This window comes from Netta rufina (genome assembly GCF_964035555.1).
Source record: "Netta rufina genome assembly, chromosome: 14".
NCBI lineage: Eukaryota > Metazoa > Chordata > Aves > Anseriformes > Anatidae > Netta > Netta rufina.
In genome coordinates, this window is record NC_140137.1 from 15713213 (window position 1) to 15734025 (window position 20813).

Here is a 20813-nt window from a genome sequence, read left to right on the forward strand (position 1 = left end):
TTGGTGACACACCAGGCTGTGAACACTAACAAACTGAGACGAAGGGTAGTTTAAAATAATACACTAGAGGCCGAGGAGCAGATGGGCTGGCAATAATGGGCTGGTGTTACGAAGGAGGTAGGTAACCTTGAGAAGACTGGGAGGGGGCCCAGCTGAAAGTAGTGAAATCTTCAACTATTGCACATCTGTATTTGGGTGTTTCCATGCCTTTGTGCTGGTTATCTTAGATAAGATCATTAGTTTGGTATGATTGTTTAAAAAAATAATAATCAAAAGCTAACAAGTTACAAAAATTCATGTTGCATAGAGATTAAAAAAGATGTTATATTTATTGTATATAATTTAATACAAATAACAAGATAATTTAACACGAATAAATGAGATTATGAACTTCCCACTCAATTTGGGCTGGGTTTGGGAGAAAATGCAAGATCAGAGTCTGCTTCAGAGGAGGAGGAAGTTAATCCAAACAGACAAGATAAACTGGAATGGAGTGTCAAAATGACTTGCCTGATGTCACACAGCAAGTTGGTGACAGAGCTGGGACTACCAGAGTGACAAATCATGGGCCCGTTTGGTTTTATTCTGGGGGAGTGAGGAGAAGAAAACAAAACTGGTTTGTACTGAGTATGGTGTGCATAGCTGTTCCGTACAGGCAGTAAAAATGCATGTATTCTTTCTTAGAAACTAATTTAAATTGATTTGCAACAATACACTGGTTCTCTTTATTTTTATGACTTCAAGATATTTTAAATCTCGCCTTAAAAATGAGTGATTTCCTTTGTAAGCTCCTGCGCTACTTTAAGAAAAGTACCTGCTTTTTTGTGAGTTGAAATGTTGAGGTTCAATCTTTTATTCTTCGTTCAACCTTAGCATCAACAACAAAAGTAACAGTTTGAAGGAATCACTCATTTAAGTAAAAATGAACTACTACAGAAGTTACAAGATAAGATGAACTCTTACTTTCTATTTTAAATAGGATGCCTTGCACTTGAATTTCAGCAACTATGTAAGGCGTAGCTAGGGTTATCTCTGTGAAGTATTTCTGTGTTACTTTCCCTTTTCCTTTTGTTATTACGATCAGACAGAAACATCACAAAGCTATGTAGTTTAAAAAGTCATGTTTGTTTCGACAGCTGCTTGAGCTACTTTTGCGAGCAAAAGTGCTGCGGTTTCCCCAGCAACACGCTTTGAGGCACTCGCTCCGTCAGTCATCGCTCCCATTCCTTTGCTCGGAAGAGGCTTCCTGAGATAAGAGGTCACAAGTTTCTCCAGAAGAAGGCGAAGCTCGAGCCTGCTGCATGGGTCACGTCTGCACTGAGGTGCCTGTGAGCAGTGCTGGCTGGCCTGGCCCTGTGGGCCTTTCACACCCTCCCCACATTCATCCCAAAGGAGCGCACAGCCCAGGACAGAAGCGGATGGAGGCTGTTGTAGCCAGTCTGTAGGGTTTTTCTCACAAAGTAAAGGGAGGAAAGTGACTGCAAAAGGACTGTGCAGAGTGGCTGGGGGTTTGGTCAACTGCTGCTGGGAATCCTCAGTGGCTGATGGAGGCTGATAGCCCTGGCCTTTGGCCCTTGCCCGGCTGGGCACTAACCCAGGTGCATGTGCTGGTCAGTGGGTGTGTGTTTTTAACCGAAAACACTCGATTATGGGGGACACCCCCCACTGCCAAGCCGCGAGAGGAGCTCCCCAGCCCCTTGCGCTGACAGGAGGGACCGCCGCGCTGCTGCCTGGCCTCCTCCGTGCGCCCACCCCGGGGCTCCCCCAGCCCTCAGCGGCCCGGCCGAGCCCCCCGGGCCCCCGGCAGGAGGGAACCGGGCGGGGCCGTGCTGGGGGCAGGACGCGAAGGGCCGCGGCCGGGCTCTGCCCTCGCCGTGCACCCACCCGCTGGGGGGCCCCGGGCGGAGCGGCCCCAGCGCCCGCTCCCCGCCCATTGAGCAGGGGAGGCAGGGGCCGGCCCGGCCCGGCAGTGCTATAAGAAGCGGGGCGGCGGCAGTCCCCCAGCGAGGCCGCCTTTGCTGGTAGCGGGACGGGTCGAGAGCAGCCACCATGTGCGGTGAGTGACGGGGCCGGCCCCGGGCAGCCCCCGTCCTTCGTGCGGGACGGAGCCGGCGGCTTCTCCCCAGCCGCGGTGGTGATGGGGGTGGGGGTCGCTCGGGCAAAGCGCGTTGTCCCCGGGGGCAGGTCGCGATTTCTGTCGGGATAAGAGCTGCTTTGTGCCGTGCCGGAGCCGCGGGGTGTGAGGCAGCGGAGGCTTTGTTCGGGAGCTGGCCCCTCTGCGTCCATTTTGTGTGTGTGTGTGTGGGGAAGGGGCTGAGCGGTAACGGCAGGTAAAGGTGGCGCTTCCTCGCTCCTCCGAGGGCAGGCAGCCAGCTCGCTGCCCAGCCTGTGTCCTGTGATCTCTGGCTCAGCAAAGGCTCCTTGCCTATTCCCGGAGGGTCCCGGCCACGTTGTTGCCTTCGCCCCCGGTGCCTCCCCTCGGTTCATCGCCGCCGGGGCTGGTGCGGAGCCCTGGGCGCGGTGCCTCTGCCCTCGCCAGCCCCGGGGCTGCGGCTCCGCCGTGACTGACGGCGGTGGCAGGGAGAGTTTGTGGTTTTCAAACAAAGGCTGTGAAGGAGCTTAGTTCCTCGCGGATGAGTTTACTCGCCTTCCCTTATCTCGTAAAGATGAGATAGCGGAGATAACGGCCGCATCACGTGTGCGGTTGTTGGAGAGATGCTTTGGGCGAGGTGAAAAAGTAGGGATTCAAAGGCTGCTAATGCAATATATTCCGTGAAATTGTAGTAAAACTTTACCTGTTCCTTCACGGAAACTTCCTCTCGGGGAGGATATTTTGGCTGAAAGGAGAAAAATCTCCCCTTGTACTTTTTAGCAGTCACAGACAAAACCTTCTTTGTGAGATCCCGACTGAAAAAAGAGTTGAGTTACTGCTCCCAAAAATGCATGTCCCGAGCTAGTTATCTCTTCCCTGCCTCCACATCCTCTTTGATTGTAACCTCAAAAAGTTCAGGCGGTCTAGCAAGCCTCTTTCACTTGAATGGAAACAGGAGATGGTTCTGTTTGAGCGCCTACGTGACTCCTGTCGCTACCACCAAAAAAACCCAGTGCCTTCTACACAAAACCCCCTCAGGTGAGAGGCTTGGCCCAGTGCCTAGGCAAACCAAAGGTACCGGTTGCAAGTGCTAAACAGTGAGATGTGTAATGACGATATCAAGAGTTTGGCACATGTGAGCCCTATATTGATTGGGAAACGAGGGTGTCAACGCTGGTGAATGAGTTTGGTGAAACAGGCAGCTTGGGGTGGAGTTACTGACTCAGTGTGAAATGGCAGAAGGCAGTAATTCATAAAGCACAGTGAGAGGAGTGTTGGTTTGTGCCTGTCAGTGGCTGGAGATCCGCCACCTTCAGCAACAGCAAAATGAGTAAATGTTACGAGAAAGTTAGGACTAAAATGTTACTGAGGGGGGGAAAAAAAAAAGTCTTGGGGAATCGCTGGTCTGTTTCCTAAACTCTGAAATCTGAGCCAATTTAATGTGGTGTTTCTTAACAAGAAAGTGATCCCATATCTCCCTTACTATGCTGAATATACCATCATAAAATAGTTTGCATTGTAAGGATCGTTTAAAGATCATCTAGTTCCAGCGACCCCTGCCATGATGTAGGAAGTACAGGAGTTTCAGACGTTGCAATTAGCAGTTTTAAACTTTTAAAAATGTCTTTTCAGGTTTCAAAGAAACGTGTCCCGTGTTTTCTCTGACTTCAGGTAGCACATGAAGGTCTAAAACTGCTTTTCACTGTTTTGAAGATACATAGGTCATTAGGTACTGACATATGCATGCTCTTTAGGCAACAAAGCTGAGATGTTATCACACTGGCACATACAAAGGCAGTACAGCAAAGCTATGCAGAGTTTAAACAAATGGGTGAAGTATTCTTATTTTTTATTCTTAAAACTAGATTATCTATTTTAAAAGAAATGTTTTATCAGCATATGAGGTTGTGTCTGGGAGTTTCTCAGAAGTAAGTTTCTGGCATCAACAATGTGCTTACTCCGACAGAAGCACCCTTTTATTTAAAAAATAAATTAATTTTACTCAAACTTCAAGTATAGGCTGCCCCCTTCTTGATTTTGGTGAAATCTTGCAATTGCATGTATTCTTGTAGAATTTTCTCACAAATATACTCAGTGAACTTTTTCCCTCCCTCTTTGTGACACTCAGCTTGCAATACTGAAAGGGGAAGGGGAAACTTTGAAGTCTTGATATGCATGTCAGGGGAGAGCCTTGCTGGTAGTGTCTGTGCTGCATTAAAGCTGTCTGTACCAGTGTTTTAACAACCCTGCTTTAAGTGTCTGATTCTAAAGGTGAGCCAAATGAGTACTTGAGCCTTTACTGGGGAGGGGAGAAGCAAGCTCTGGAAATGGCATCTGATAGCCTGGGGAGGCAGCTATAAGGGAACTTACTTACATCACAAACCTCTGTTATCATGAATATGATTCAGCTAAGATTCAGTTGCACTGATTTGCTTCCAGAAGGAAGGAAGCTACAGGACACTTTTATCAAATGTTGTTTCTCTGTGAGTTGAGCAATGTGCTTTAAATCTAGGCAAAATGATGACTGAGTAGGGGAAAAAAATACGCAAGCAGGAAAATCATGAAACAGAGCAATACTGGAGAAAAGGTGCTGAGAGCAAGATTTATTTCCTTTAACTGGAAGAGTTTGTAGTGCATTTCTTAAGAAGTCAGGCTCCAGCTATTGCTTTCATTGTAACAGCCGCTGGTGACTTCTGAGTCTCCTAATTCACGTGTGTGGAAGCACAGCTACAGTTCCCTAGAAACAAGGATCCTTTTAACAATTCCAGCACACTGGTAGTATTGTGAGGACAGTCCCGAAGGAAAGTTTTTCCTGGAGCTCGGTGTAGTCAGAGATGCCACATGGAACACATGAGCCTGATGCATCTTAAATACATTGTGAAATCTGGCCTAGAAAGTATAGCTGGGTCTGAAATGAGGTGTGTAGCAATGTTTTGGAATGATGTTGAGAAATTTGTATTGAAGAATGCTGCTCTTGAGGTTCGTGGTTAGTGCCAGAGAACGGTAAATGTCTGTCTGGAAAAATGATCAACAAGCTCTCAGTCTAAGGTGGCTTTATATAACTGGAGGCATTATTTTTCAAAGCGTCGATGAAGAACAGTATTTAGCTGTTCGAATTCCCAAGTACCTCTTTAAATGCAACTATTGTCTTAATATCTCCATTAATGTTGGACACTCCAGAAGTAATTAGGCGAAGCTCCTCGTAAATCTCACTTCCTTAGCAGAAAAGCATTTACCAGCCTTTAATCCTTCCAAGATAAATCCAGAGACCAGTGGAATAGTCTCTTAGGCTCACTGTCAGATCAGCAGCATTAATGGCTTAAAACCGGGGAGTACCAAATTCAAGGCAATATTTATAAGCACAATGATTTACTGGTGTATCGTTGTAACAGCTTCTTCACTACAACCATTTACAGTTCCAAAGCTCTAATTGAGGGGGAAAAGGGTGTTGAATTTCAAACAAAGGCTTTTTCTATTTAAAATGCTTGTCTGAACTGCTTATCTGTTGAGCTCTTCAAGTCTGCCTTTTGCAAACTTAGTTTCCAGTCCTCGCTTGCTGCTTGGAGAAATCCTTGAAACAGTGCAGTTAGACTTGTCTGGTTTACTGGGATACAGATTTACAGGGGTTAATAACAGGGCATAATTCGTCCTTATAGATGCACAAGTCCCAAGGAAGCGTAGTAGGCAGAAGAAAGAAATGATTGTGTTTTTCCTTGAAGGTGACCATTTTTTATTAAACCTTTTCTAAAGATACAACATCATCTCCCAAACTCCATTTCAGAAAAATGCTTGTGTACTCTTGCCTTCAAAAAAAAAAAAAAAAGTGTGTGAAGGGAGGGGAAACAGGCCAAAAACTCAAAAAGCCACTTCTTGGTTGATGACTAGCTTATTGAAGAGAAGAGAGATCAGACTTGCAGACTCTTTCAGGCTTTCTGTTTGCCAAGTAGGCGAGGAGCAAGTTCGTGCCTTTCCTGTGATGCCTCTGTAAAAGCTGACCTGAGAAATGTGGGGCAAGCAAAGGGATCTTATGTCTTTGCCTTGGGTTTGGCAGGCAGCATTGTGTTGAGGCAGCACAAAGGGTGAATGCTTGGTTTTTGGGTGAGCCTGTTCTGTGTCTTCTGTTTCTTTCCTTTGTTGTCCTATCCTTTTGACTTCTGCCCTTTCTTTATATTGGCTTCTGTATTCTGTTCCTGCTGAAGTGGCTGTTGTATGCCAGATTAGGCTGGAGCCTTTCAAAAATAGATGTTGTGCCTAGTACCTACCCATGGGTATTTGGGGCCGTGACTTTGATTACAAAAGTCTCCTTGTGTTAGAACTGGTGAATATATTCCTTCTTTAAATGTCTAGTTTTAGATTGGGATATGAAATAGATCATAATGTTTCCATTTTCAGCTGTGGTTTTCATTAAAAGTAGATTTTTTTAAAGCTCTCTCAACTGTTTAACTCTTGGTGGGTAATATGAGACGAGTGAAACCAGCCAGGAAAGCTTGTGTTTGCTTGATCAACATGATGGTCCTGATTCATTTATTGTATTTGAGCTCTTTCAACTTAAAAACCCATTAGCGAGATTTGTACTAAATGGGAGGTGGCATCCTTCTCAGACCTCTCTGTGATGCTAATAAGTAAAGAGTTTTAAATTGAGTTTGAAGGGATACAAACTAACAAAAAAAATGTCGCTTCTTTTTTCCCCCTTCCCTTTTTCTCCTTAAACAGGAATTTTTGCTTATCTGAACTACAGAGTACCTCGGACTCGAAAGGAAATATTTGAAACCCTGATAAAAGGATTACAGAGACTGGAATACAGAGGATACGACTCTGCAGGTATCTAAATTAACAAATTAATTTTAGCAACCAATAGCTACTTATGTTACTTTTGTGACTTTCAGCTTCTTCATCTTGAAGTTTTATTTTTAATCCCTCATTTTGAATGATCAGTACTAATTACCTTGATTCTTGGATCTTCTTTCAGCTTTCTTCAGGACTTGAAATTGGGTGTGCAGCTCTGTAATCAGGTGGTGATTGAAGTTTAGTACATACAAGCAAAGTAAACAGGGTGTGAGGAAGAAGTCTTTCATTGCAGTGTCATGTAGTTTGTGCCTCAATTTTTGTGTGTGTATGTAAATCCTAGTGGAAAGATGAGGATGCTTGAACTTATATTTTGAGCTTGCTGATTTCACCAGACAAAATACATCAGTGTGTCCTCAAGCAAAATTTGAGATAACTGTCTTGTATTTTTTTCGTTTATGCAGTGGATAATCACTTATCTCGTTTGATTTGAATAGCAATTTGAAATTGAATAATGTCATTTGAACATACACAGGTCTAGTGACAGATTTCAAGTACATCTCTTTGAAGGATAACTTTCAAATAACAGTTGTATATGCTTGTCTGTATTTTCTCAGCCATTTTTAGATGACGTATTTCATGCTTCAATTAACACTTGTGATTGGGTCCTGTATTGCAGGAGTGGCAATTGATGGAAATAATAATGAAGACAAAGAAAGGTTCATCAAACTGGTCAAGAAAAGAGGAAAAGTAAAGGCCCTAGAAGAAGAGTTGTACAGTAAGTGTCTTAAAAAACACCCCTTTACTTTGGCTACCCAGTCAGCCGATATCTGCATCTCAGCAGAAAGACCATGAAATTTACAGTTATGGTTTTATTGCAGAAATAACTGCAGTTAAACAATTTATGCTCCCCAGTTCTGCACTTAAAAAGCAAGCTTGGTCTTCAGATATGGTGCTGTGAAATTATTGGTCTACTTCCCCCCTCATTTGGTTGTTTGTATTCAAGACCTGGGCTCCATTGGTGATTTACTCAGATGATTTCTGTGTTTGGTAGCTGAAATGTCAGAACATGGACTCTGACAGAATTTATGAGCACTTAAGCAGCTGGCTGTCATCACAATCTGCTTTATGCAATGCTTCCATCTGTGAAGAACTGAAGTTGTGTTTTAATAAGTTTATATTATAATTTGTAGTAATGTGGTCTGTTGGCCTAGTTGTTGGTATTGGCTGAGAATGCTTGAGTCTTGGCAAACAAAGTTTTAATCACAGTCACTTGAACTGTCTGAAGTGTAATGTCAAGTAAGCAAATGGTTTTAAAGGAAGCCAGAAGATAACTTTTAGATTTTTGCTGCAAGAATTCTCTTAGAGTTCTAATAATTTTGTGCATGTGTGTGAGTGTGAGAGGGAGATTCACTCAACTTTAAATATATATATATATTATTTTTTTTAATTTCTTGTCCATAGAACAAGATGGCTTAGATTCAAAAGCAGATTTTGAAACACATTTTGGAATTGCTCATACTCGCTGGGCGACCCATGGAGTACCAAGTGCAATAAACAGTCACCCTCAGAGATCAGATAAAGGAAATGGTATGTATTTTCCACAGCGCTTTGGAATGGTATGAATTTGAAACAGTTGAATTCCCATAGTACAACATATACCCAAATGCAAGTAAGAAGAGAGGTTATCTATATTGTATACTAGGGCTAAGCTGTTACCATTCTGCTTAGGTTAGAGACACAATAAAACAGCCTCTTCTGAGGCTAGCGTAGCACTGTAAAAGACTCATGAGGTCTGTTCTCTGAAAATGGATGCAAATTAGTCAAAGGACTACATTTTTGTTTTAAAAAATTGAGATTCCAAGAAACTAAATGCATCAATATTGTCTGGGCTGGGAAGAGGAGATTTCATTTCGTATCTCTCTTGAGTGCTGTCTTGGTGCTGTTCTACTGGGTGTATTCTACCTTTGTATGCCTTCAAAACTCCCAATCTTCTGCTTTCTGTTGTGAATGTTATGATAAACTGTAGGTCTGAAAGCTGTATCAGCGGGTTCCTAGTGTACTTATAAGCCATTTTTCTCTAATTCTGTGTTCTGGTTAGATATCTTAATTTTAATATGTTACTTACGTTATGTCTATTTTTATCTTTTAGAATTTGTTGTTATCCATAATGGGATCATCACAAATTACAAGGACCTGAGAAAGTTTTTGGTGAGTCTGTGGCAACTTACTTTTTAAACTAGAAACTAAATACTCCACTGTGTGATGTTAGGTCTTTCAGGACTGTTAGAACCTGAATTCAAATTTCTTATGTCAGCTGTAAAATAGTGTAAAGGAATCTGCTTAAGAAAGATACTCAAGAGTTGGCAAAGAGTAATATGTTCTTGTAATCCTAAATGCAAAGTACTTTGAGTAGAGTAGCACTGTGTTCAAACTGGTTTAAAGTGCATGTGGAGTGGGCTTCCTCCTGTCCCTCATTGCTTGAAGATGCTAAGCAAGTCTTACTAAAGTGTTTCTGAAACATTTGTCCTATGACAGGAGAAGTCTTTATACTTTTTAGTGATATGTATATTAAATATCCATATATATATGTGCACCTGTCCAATGTAGCACTCCAAGCAGCCTGTTTTACTGTGCAGTTTCTGGTGGGAGACAGACGAAGTGTTTCTTGCCTGAGGATGAAAACGCCTCTTACTTTCCTATTTAATATTCTTAGGAGAGCAAAGGCTACGAATTTGAATCTGAAACAGATACAGAAACGATCCCCAAATTGATCAAATACATGTATGACAACAGAGAGAGTGAAGACACCAGTTTTTCAGCCTTGGTAGAAAGAGTTATTCAACAGTTGGTAAGTGGGAAGTTCCCTTTTTTTTTTTTTTTTTTTTTTTTTTCCCGAGTACTAAAGTATAAGCTAACTATGTGGTTCATTAGGATTCTTCATTTTTGCCTTTGGATTCTCTGCAGGGTTCCTTAGAAGGTGCTGCAGATAACAGTTTTTGGCTTCTAAATGGTGCTCAATAGACCAAGAAATGAGACTAAAATTTTGGAAAATTCAAAAGCTTTTCAATGCAAAATTTTAAATTGCATTAGAAGTTGGTGGGTAGTTTTGGTGTGTGTGTGTGTTTTGTTTTGTTTGTTTGTTTTTTTAAGAATGAAGTTAACAGATGTTTTGAATGAAGCAGCTTAGTTTAAAAGATAAATATATTGTAGGAGCCTCTGGGGCTTGGTATCTTTCATAAAGGGCAGTGTGCTCTCAAAGGCTATTCTGATCATGTTAAAACAGTGCTGTGATTCAAGTTTGTCTCATAATATGCTTTGACTCCCATGTTTGGAAATAGATCTAACAAGCTGTACTGATTCGTGGCTTAGCTGGTTCCCAAACTGTGAAGTGGGAATCTACTGTTACTTAGTATGTGAACACTTAGATCTTTGACAGATGCATTGCAAACTTGGAGAAAGCTTGCTTTGTTTCCTTCCCCAGTATCCAGGCAGATGTTTTTCCTCCCCTTCCTGCAGTTTCTTACACTCTTTTCACCTCCCCTTTCTCCTCTCTAAGGCAGCTCTGTAGTATTCTCCCTAGAGCAGAGCTGGAATACACATGAAGTAAAGGAAGGCCTTTGTGGGTCAGGAGGGAATAGTGGTGCACCAGCCTAGTTGAGGGGAAGGGTGGCTTCATCTGGCCACAGAACAAGTGCAGAGTAGTCTCAGACCAGAGTCTCTGTAAGGGGAGTGAATATTACCATCTCTTTTCTGTTTGCAAGATGGGAGGGCTTTTGTTTCTGCTTTTGTTTCTGCTTCTGGAATACTTGTGAGTTTTGTGTGAATACAAGTTGTTTATTGTATGTTCCTGCTCTTGTTTGTGCACTGTGGATTTGGGGTTTTTGAATTGTGTGCATTGTTTTGTTTGGGTAAATGCACTAATAAGATTTTGCTGCTTAAACTAGAAGTAGTAATTTCAAAATCTTAGCTTAAAATGCACAAGGAGGCAAACCTATGTGCATATTCCTACTAAAAGTAAATTTGTAACACGATTTTCATTATTATGCATCTATACAATTTTCATTTGATTATACATCTGAGATTTTCTTAACCCCTACTTAGGAAGGTATTGTTATTATTTATAAAAAGAGGCTAAGTGTCTTGCCTAAGTGCTGGCTTCCTGATCTTTCAGCTGTTGCACTGTGTCTGTATGTTAGCTTGTTCTGCTTCACGAACAATTCCTTTTAAAGGTGCAGTCTGCCTTTCAGGAAGAGATTCCTGATAGTAGTGCAGAGCTTTCCTTTGGAGCCTTCTCAGGAAGAGGGGGCCCCGGTTATATGAGGCACAACTAATTGAGATAAGTTGTTTAGGACTTATTTTTTTCTCTTCTGTCTCCATGGTATCTAGGAAGGTGCTTTTGCATTGGTTTTCAAGAGTATCCATTACCCAGGTGAAGCTGTTGCTACCAGGTTAGTAAAAGTCCATTTTAAATATATTATATGCCATTTTGGGTATATATAAAAGAAAAGCTCACGTCTCTTTAAACGTCAGTAAACATCTTTAACATCAGTATCTTATTTAAAAAAATATAGAAGTTTGTGATTAACTAAATCTCAGAAGGTAGATAGCTATGTCAGTAGAATCCTTCTGAAGCACAGTAAAGTTCTGCTGAGCCTCTCTTCAACTGGCTGTTAAACATAACTTAATTTGAGCTGTACTGACTGTACACAGAATTTGCAGAGGTCTTTGTTGATTCTGTCATCTTTAACTTGCTTTTGTTTACTAAATTAGATACAGACTTTGAGGATGTAAACACAACAGTGAAAAGTAACCGGATGATGTATTCTCTATTCACACAAATACGCTTTTAGTCATCCAAATGACATTCTTGGAAGAATTTACCACTGACAAACTCATTCCTGTAGTCTGTCCTTTTATATTGTAGTGTGTCAATGGAGATGCTCAGTATATCTTCTGTTTCTAAAGTTGTATTGAGAGTCTGGTAGCATTTCTACTTTATCAAAAAGGGGAGGGAAAGGGTTTGGTATAGTTTTTCATAGAATTGCAGAATCATTTAGGCTGGAAAATACCTTTAAGATCATCAAGTCCAACCACCCACCTTTCATTATGAATAAATACTGAGGGTATGTTCAGGTTGGCTGAAATCCCATCATACTGATAGGTTATACAAATAACATTCTATAGTTTTTATAGCATTTATGAGCTTTGTGAGTTCTAGTTCTATTTATATTTGGAAAAAACTCACAGGAAATGTAAAGACACTAAAGTAGCAAGTGAAGTAATAGTGGGAATAAAGCTTGTTTTATACTGTAACCTAAAAGCCTATTGCTTCTGTGGTCTAAAATGGGACTCTATTAACGTTGCGAAAAAGCCAGCTGTACCATCATTCTAACTGGAGAACATCTGAACTGAACTATTCTATGTGTGGTTCAGGTTTGGGTGTTTAGGAGTGAGGGGATTAAGAAGAGCTAAACTTGTAATCTGAGGTGTCGAGGGAATGTATTACTCTTTTATTCCAATGAGATTTATTTATTTTTAATAAGCTGTTTATGTGGCACATGACCCATATAATTAAAAAATTGCCTTTATTTCACTGTTTCAGAGATCTGTGAGGTTGACAGTTCTGAGTTTAAAATACTAAAGGGTGGAACAGCATTTTAATAGTAAAGAGTGATAGGGCTAATTGCCTCAATTTAGAGTCAGAGTGAGTTTTTTTTTTTTTTTTTTTTTTTTAATGGTATTCAAAATGGTGCCTATGCTAAGCTGTTTCCTTATTACTGGAAGGAAAACAACCAATTCATAGATGTTTTCCTCTACCTGGTGGTAGATCATTGGGAAAGATTCACATAAGCATATGGCACTTATCCATATAATAAAATTTGGAGAGTCTTATAGAAACAAGTCAAGTTTATATAATTCCTGTCATATGATGTTTTTAGGATCAGAGTTGAGAAGGATCATTCCATTTAGGAAGCTGAATGGGATGTTGTCTTTCAACTTCACAGATGCTCTTTGACTTCTCTGTCTAAACTTCAGTGTTTTCTCTTTGTAGGAGAGGGAGTCCTTTGCTCATTGGGGTGAGAAGCAAGTACAAGCTCTCCACTGAACAGATTCCTGTTCTATATAGAACATGTAAGTTGATAAAACCAATTACATTATTTTTAAAAGCTAATGTTATTGTTACTTTTTGATTAGAAACAAGATTAATTTAATCTCTGTACTATAAAACTACCAGCTGCTGCCCCAAATAGCTTCTTAGCTGAGGGTATTCTACTTTTACACTACTGAATGTGTTTTTCATGTAAAAGTGCCCTGTCCCTTCTCTCCCCAAAGATCCTTTAAGCATTTGTGTAACTTTGCAACAGTGATACCTTTAACCTGTATAGTCTGTAATGTCTAACTTGAACAGGTCTGGTTTTCCATTTAAAATGTCTCACTTCTTTAATTTAACAGGCAACATTGAGAATGTGAAGAACATGTGCAATTCACGAATGAAAAGACTGGACAGCTCTACCTGCCTTCATGCTGTTGGGGATAAGGCAGTAGAATTTTTCTTTGCTTCAGATGCAAGGTACTAAAGTACTTGACCTTCTCTCAAAGCATTGTTTTTGCTTAGAATTGAGGTGGTTCTGGAAATCTTACGCTGTCATGCCGCTGCACAGTTGTGTTCTGATGGAATAGCTTCTTATCCAGGTTACTTCATAAAGCCCACAGTTTAAAAATGTGGAATCTTGACATCAGCATTTGAATTGTTTACAGTATCTGGTATGATATCTGCTAATTACTAACCTCTTTGCCTTCTATGAAAAATATACAGTGCAGGAAGGGAAGGTGGGTACAAATAGCCGCTATCAGCCAAGCATTTGGGCAGACTATAGGTTAATTTGGGTTTTGGCATTTTAATCCATCTATCTAGGATATCAGAGGAGGAAATAGCGGTGTGGTTCCAAACGTAGCAGGAGTGTGGGCATTGGATACACACTTGTAGCAGGAACATGTTCGTGACCTCAGGGATCTGCTAGAGATCATGACAAATAAGATCAGATCAGCACTAATTGGCTGATGTGAGATGCTGTGGCTCCCGAGCCTCCTGCTCCAGGTTCCTGTGAGAGTGCAGGAGGAGCAGCAGATGGAGCCATTTCCTTTAAGATGGCTCTATTTGTAGTTATGTCCAAAAGGAAGAGAGAAGTGAGTCTGGAAGTATGATAGGACATAATTTAATTTCAGTGAGGAATGCTGCTATCAGCTCTAACTAAAACGTCAGGATTGTCTTGCTTCTGTGTTTTCTATAGTGCTATCATTGAACATACCAACAGAGTAATTTTCTTAGAAGATGATGACATTGCAGCAGTAACTGATGGGAAGCTTTCAATTCACCGTCTCGAGCGTTCAGCTAGTGATGATCCTTCCAGGGCCATCCAAACCTTGCAGATGGAGTTGCAGCAAATCATGAAGGGTGGGTTGAAACAGCTGTAAAAGAGTAAAGTTCTCTTTGTAATAGACCTCAAACAGCAAACCATGTGCATAAGCATGACCGTGCAATGTTGTTCTGTATAGGTAACTTCAGTGCATTCATGCAGAAGGAAATCTTTGAACAACCGGAATCAGTTGTCAACACTATGAGAGGCAGGGTGAATTTTGAGAGCAGCACAGGTAAGTCAGAACAGGCATTCAAGTTGCACTAAGCCTACAAATTTTAAACGTACTAATTAGAAAATGAAATAACATCACGGATTTTTGCTTTTGTTTTATTACAGTTCTGCTGGGGGGCCTGAAGGACCATTTGAAAGAAATCAGAAGATGCCGAAGACTGATTATTATTGGCTGTGGGACCAGTTATCATGCTGCAGTAGCTGTATGTTCAGCTTTAACAGAAATGCATATAGAATTTTAGCTTTGGGGCTTTTAGACATCTCTTCATCTGCTTTTCTGTTTGTGGTACAAACTTTGCCTTTCATTGAGAGATTGTACTCATTTGTTTAGTTTTCCTCTGTGCCATGTTCTTTATCAAAGCTCCTGTGCTGTTACCTACCATGCTAGAAATTAACTTTTTTAGTCTCAGTGTTTAAATCACTGGTGGGCTCTAATTATCTATCTTTTTAAACTAAGACTTGATTTAGATTATTTCTCAATCCAAATAAGATGTTAAGACTTTTATGGGTGGCAGTATTAACAAATTTTGTGTGCTGCTTGAATACAGACTCGACAAGTATTGGAAGAATTAACTGAACTACCAGTGATGGTGGAACTTGCTAGTGACTTCCTGGATAGAAACACACCTGTGTTCAGAGATGACGTGTGCTTTTTTATAAGTCAGTCAGGTGAGCTGCTTATGCTGTTTATCTTCCACTGAGTGCTAAAGAGAAATGGAAAAAAAATATTTCTTGAATGAAGTTTCTTTCAGTCTTGATTCAAATACATAGACAATGAGCAAGTGCTGAAACACTTCGTTTTCAGCTGTATTTTGCATTGTGTGTGTGTAGATGCAATTATTTAGAACACAGAATAACTTCTGTAGTATTTTATGCTTCTCTGGAATCGTTGCTACCCTCTGTCAATCTTAAGATGTAAATGTTTGTAAATGCTTTCCAGGTGAAACTGCAGATACACTTATGGCCTTGAGGTATTGTAAAGAACGTCGTGCTCTAACAGTTGGCATCACAAACACAGTTGGAAGCTCGATATCCAGGGAGACTGACTGTGGTGTACATATCAATGCAGGACCTGAAATAGGTGTGGCAAGCACAAAGGTAATTGTTGTTCAGTGTTTGACTTCCATACTTCACCACTGTGTAATCCAATATAAATTTTAATTGTAGCACTTCAAATTGAGATTGTGCTAACACTCTGCAGACTTAGCTGCTAAATGTTTTATTTTGTCTGCAGGCTTATACCAGCCAATTTGTGTCTCTTGTAATGTTTGGCCTAATGATGTCTGAAGACAGAATTTCCTTGCAGAAAAGGAGACAGGAAATCATTAGTGGACTAAAATCGTTGCCAGGTATATTGATATTTTGGGTATGAGGAGGGATAGGGGATTTTATTTAATGGGTAGTAAAATATTACTCAAATTCTTTTAGAAATGTTTTTCTTGTTTAAGTCTCACTCTTTACTTCTTCCTGAAAGGTAGATGATATATGAAAAATGGACTACTGGGTTCTACACCTATTGCCAGTTTTACAAATACTCTTAAAAGAAACCTTGCAGGAAGATCAGGATTTCAATAGGGTAGTTTTGTCTAAGAAATATTCCTTGATCTCTTAAGTTGATAATTTAAAATTAGTAAAGCCTTTCACTTTTAAAATGGCATAGATAAAGACAAAACTAATTCAAGCTGACTTTAAAATGTATGTTCAGAACTTCCTTTAGAATGGTGTGCACAGGCACTAAATGTTAAATTTGTTGCTGTAAATAAGGCCAGACAAAGTTTATTTAAACTGCAGTCAAAGTTGCACAGATACGTAGTTAACGGTTGAATTATGTTAAGCATATTTGTTACAATAGATCATTAGAGTATCATATTGCAAGCAAACCAGGCAGTAATCTTTTTTCCAATTGATGGAGTTTTCTTATGTCCTTTTTGTGTGATCCAATAGAGATGATTAAGGAAGTCTTGTCCTTGGATGAGAAGATTCATGATTTGGCTCTTGAACTGTACAAACAAAGATCACTGCTGGTGATGGGTCGTGGATATAATTATGCCACTTGTCTGGAAGGAGCTCTGGTAGGAACCTCTCAAAATCACTGCATTCTACTTAAAATGAGCTTTTGTGGCTTCTGTAGAATAGTGTACTTCTCAGGTTTCTTTAAAACTTAATTCTACTGCAGTAAAACTGCTATCTGTAATGTTGAACGTTTAGTCCTTTTGGACTGAATGCATACATAAGGTGAACCTGGGTTCAATATCAATTTCTTGGTTCTTTCACATAATAATTTCAATGCTTATTGAGTGTAATTATATACAGAAAATTTAATACCATTTAAAATGCTGATCTGTTTGAAAATGTTCTCACAAGACACAATGTGCTGATGATGTTCAGGTAAGATGCTCATGCAGGAAACTGCTAAATTATATTTCAAATGTCATGGTAGAATGGATGTATATTTGTCTGTCAGACGTTTGAAATGTTTAAGCTAGATGGCATTAGGCAACATTGTGTTCCTAAAAGTTCTTGTTCGTTACTCCATTTCTTTAACTGAAAATGCATGGGCATCAGGAAATTCAATTTCCACCAGCATCCCGCTAGAAATCCCAGCATATACGCCTGTCTGTTCTAGCCTTTGGCTGATTTTTTGAAAACGGTAACTTGATAGTGTATGTCTGTATTTAATTGGCAGATGTACAGCTTTGATATTTTGCTTCTTGCAGTTTTTATTCGTCATCTTATAACTTTTTGGCATTTGTTTTTTTTATTTAAGAAAATAAAAGAAATTACATATATGCACTCTGAAGGTATCCTGGCTGGTGAGCTGAAACATGGACCACTAGCCCTAATAGACAAACAAATGCCGGTTATTATGGTGATAATGAAGGATCCTTGCTTCACCAAATGCCAGAATGCTCTGCAACAGGTCACTGCCCGACAGGTAAGTTGTTTAACTCATATAATGTCGTAGAGTAAGAAAGTGCGCACACTGTATTTCTGGTGACTGTGCTTCAGAAGCAAGATGTATTGATTTTCTTTTTTCTAATTAAAAGTTGTAAATGAAGTGTTATACACTCACTGCAGTTTGTCATTAAAGGTTAACACTAGTAGTGACAACTGATTGCATGCGGATGTATTTCAGTTTTGAAGCTAAGGGTATAATGTTAAGAGGTGAAAACATTCAATTCTCACACAACAGTGGGTGATGAAAGCTATTATGCGAGACTGGCATTATCTTTATTAGCAACTTTAGCATTTTCAAACATGTCGTGAACTAATATTGCAAAGGAGTTCTATGTCAGCTCTTCACTTAACACTGTAAAACTATTTTCAGGGTCGTCCAATCATTCTGTGTTCTAAAGAAGACACAGAAAGCTCAAAATTTGCCTACAAGACCATTGAGCTGCCTCATACAGTTGACTGCCTTCAAGGAGTCTTGAGTGTTATTCCTCTCCAGTTGCTTTCATTCCACCTGGCTGTTCTCAGAGGATACGATGTAAGTGCTTTCTACGTTTAGCCCTCCAGTCAGAGCAGTTACGAATTTCCTCCTACCAATCTAAAGCGAGATACATGTTTATATGGCATTCCTAACAAAGAGCTATGATAGTTACAGGCTTCAACTGTGACTCTAGTAGGAGAGGTGTGGTAGTAATAGAACTGTGGCTGAAGAGTGCCAATTCTTCAGCCTCTTTTTTTTTTTTTTTTTTTTAACGTTATCCTTCTAAAACATGTAAAGATTGTGTGCTTAGCTTGATTAGTTAAGAATGCAGATAATACTTTTTCAGAATTCTAAATTTATAACATGGTATTGCACCTTAATTTAAAATAGTTCACTGCTTCGTACAGCATAATTTGTTGACTCTGGCTAGGTGTGTCGGTTTGATAATGATGACCCCTGTGCAAAGATGCCCTGTGCCATAAAACAGTGTATGTTTGTTAGGAGGGTTTTGGAAGCAAGAATGAGTTCAACAGGGAGTTGTGGTCTGCAGATTTATGATCTCTTGTGTGTGTTAATGTTTCTAGAATAAAGGAAATCTCCTTAGGAAAACTTTTTAAAGCAAATAAAACAAAAACACCAGCATACTGAATGAACTGTCAAGTTCAGAATGCCACTTTGGTTCTGTCATATACTGAAAGTCTGTCTTTTCATTCTAGGTGGATTTTCCAAGAAACTTGGCCAAATCTGTTACTGTAGAATAACGGCAAAGAACACCTGATCTTTTTTATTTTTGTCACCAGACCTCTGAGTTATACTTGTAGAAATGTGTTGTTCTGAATTGATAGGTACACTTTTTTTTTTGAAAGAGAATGACAGTGCTAAGTGGCAAGTGTCAGAATGATTTATCTTGCAGCTTTAAAAGCTTTCAATGTGCCTTGTTACCCAAGTGCTTTTGCTCACAGCAAATATTTCTTTAAGTCCTGAAATTGCCAAAGGAGAAGATAAAAATAATTGTTTACACATGGTATACTGAATGAACTTTTCTACTGTGCAATATATATATACAGCTCTCTTCAGAGTAACTGTGAACATTTTTTAGCCTACACTACTTAACTAGTTTTAAAGATAAAGTATTTATAAGTACAATTGTATAGCTTTTTTAAGTTATTTTTTTTTAGTATGTTGCTTATCTGTAGCATTGGTAATGCTCAGAATGTAAATACTGAGCATCTTGACACACTTACTTGTGTACAGTTTTTTAGTGTTTTTCCTACTTCAGCCTCAAACTGGAAATTTGTTGTCCCTCTTCCCACCCAGCTTCTGCTTCCCTGCCCTTGTGACTGTTTTGTATTTAACCAGTCTTTTGTAAAGCTGTTCTGTGGCTGTAAATTCCCAGCTATGTTTTAAATTCCTGTTTCTTTCAACTAATTATTTGAAAAGCCAGAACAACATCTTGTTTTGTATGCTGACCCAGCTCTTACTCGCCTAACATGTACAGTGCAACAAAATAAGGGAACTAGCTGTCTTTCATCAAATGATACTTCTGTTTGAAGTATGTACAATGAAATTAAAATGCAATTAAAGAAAAGATTATATAGATTCTTCTTGTTTCTGATTTTTTTTTGTTGGTGGTGGTTTTGTATTATTTTTTTTAATCCCTTAATGCCTCCTTATCTCAGGTCTGAGTACAAATACAGCACTGCAGTACTCTGGTACCAGCAGGAGAGATTTTTCCTCCAGTCTCATCTGAGTCCTGGTATCAGAGTTCTTTCATCTCTTCCTTTCTGGGTGACACAGGTCTCATGTTAACAAAAGGTGGACACACCTTACTTTTCTTTCTCCAGCAGCTGTGTTTCGAAAGACTCCATCAGGTTTAGGTAGCTTGCCCCTTCTACCATCTTTACAAAGCACATGAGTACAGGAGCACTGCACTTGGTGACTTCTCGTCAGTGTTTTATGAGTCCCGTAGCAGTACAGCAGCACAGTCTCTGTAGCTCCTACTGGAGTTCACACCAGCTACTGATTGCACACAGTGAGTTGGATTCATTTCCTTACATGAGCATAGAATCACAGAATGGATTAAGCCTTTGTTTGTATTTTACCTTCTTTTGAGGTAGATGAACGTGGGAAGATATCTGTAGTTGGAAAGGGAAGCTGTGTCTTTATTTTTACATGTTTTGTTTGCGGACATAATGTTGTCTCCTAGGCCAATAAAAGCTTGCCATAAACTTGTATTTAATATAGTATCTAATCTACAGTCACAGGAATACAAAAAAAAAAAATAAAAACCCCTATACTGGTAAATAAGAGAGTACTATTTACAAATTCAAGCTAGGACTAATCAAGAAAAAGAAATACTTGTTTATATGAAAGGCCTTGTTAATGATTTCAGATCTTACTTTTTTCACAATGGCCTAGATTTTTAGTTGTGAATTAACTAGCAATAGGAAGCATTATAAACCTCAAATAAGGTGGGTATCAAATTATGGGAGAGCTTCACCTGTTTGTGCATTTGGAACAGTCAGAAATTGAAATCTTTCCTGTCTGCCTGTATTACATCTTTGAGTGAATTTATTTTTTCATTAGAAGCAAGCCCATACATGTCATGACCAGTGCCGTTTGTGTGTTTATTCAGGTTCAGAGCTGGAAGGTGCTACACTAGCTCCTAACAGCCTTTGCTCCACTTATTTAATATTAAACAAATAAGGGGTTTATTTATCTATTACCGTAAGGGGCGGCTGTATTTATTTTAATTAATTTTGACGCCCTCAGGGCCGGGCCGTGAGGTGCTGCCGGCGCGTGACGTCACCGCCGCACGCCCCCCTCCCTCCCTGCTGCCCGCGGCGGG

The 20813-nt window shown here is 39.9% G+C and overlaps 1 protein-coding gene across 1 annotated transcript; it reads left to right on the forward strand.

The window, feature by feature from the left end:
• The first annotated feature begins 2011 nt into the window (after positions 1-2011).
• Positions 2012-19495, forward strand: GFPT2 (glutamine-fructose-6-phosphate transaminase 2). Its single transcript, XM_084295079.1, has 19 exons — positions 2012-2056; positions 6806-6913; positions 7557-7655; positions 8342-8467; positions 9030-9088; positions 9594-9728; positions 11267-11328; positions 12933-13012; positions 13334-13451; positions 14173-14336; positions 14438-14533; positions 14638-14735; positions 15081-15201; positions 15473-15630; positions 15767-15881; positions 16477-16604; positions 17300-17467; positions 17861-18022; positions 18682-19495. The coding sequence occupies exons 1-19, from the start codon at positions 2050-2052 to the stop codon at positions 18724-18726; spliced, it is 2049 nt and encodes a 682-aa protein (XP_084151205.1). The 5' UTR covers positions 2012-2049; the 3' UTR covers positions 18727-19495.
• The last annotated feature ends 1318 nt before the right edge of the window (positions 19496-20813 follow it).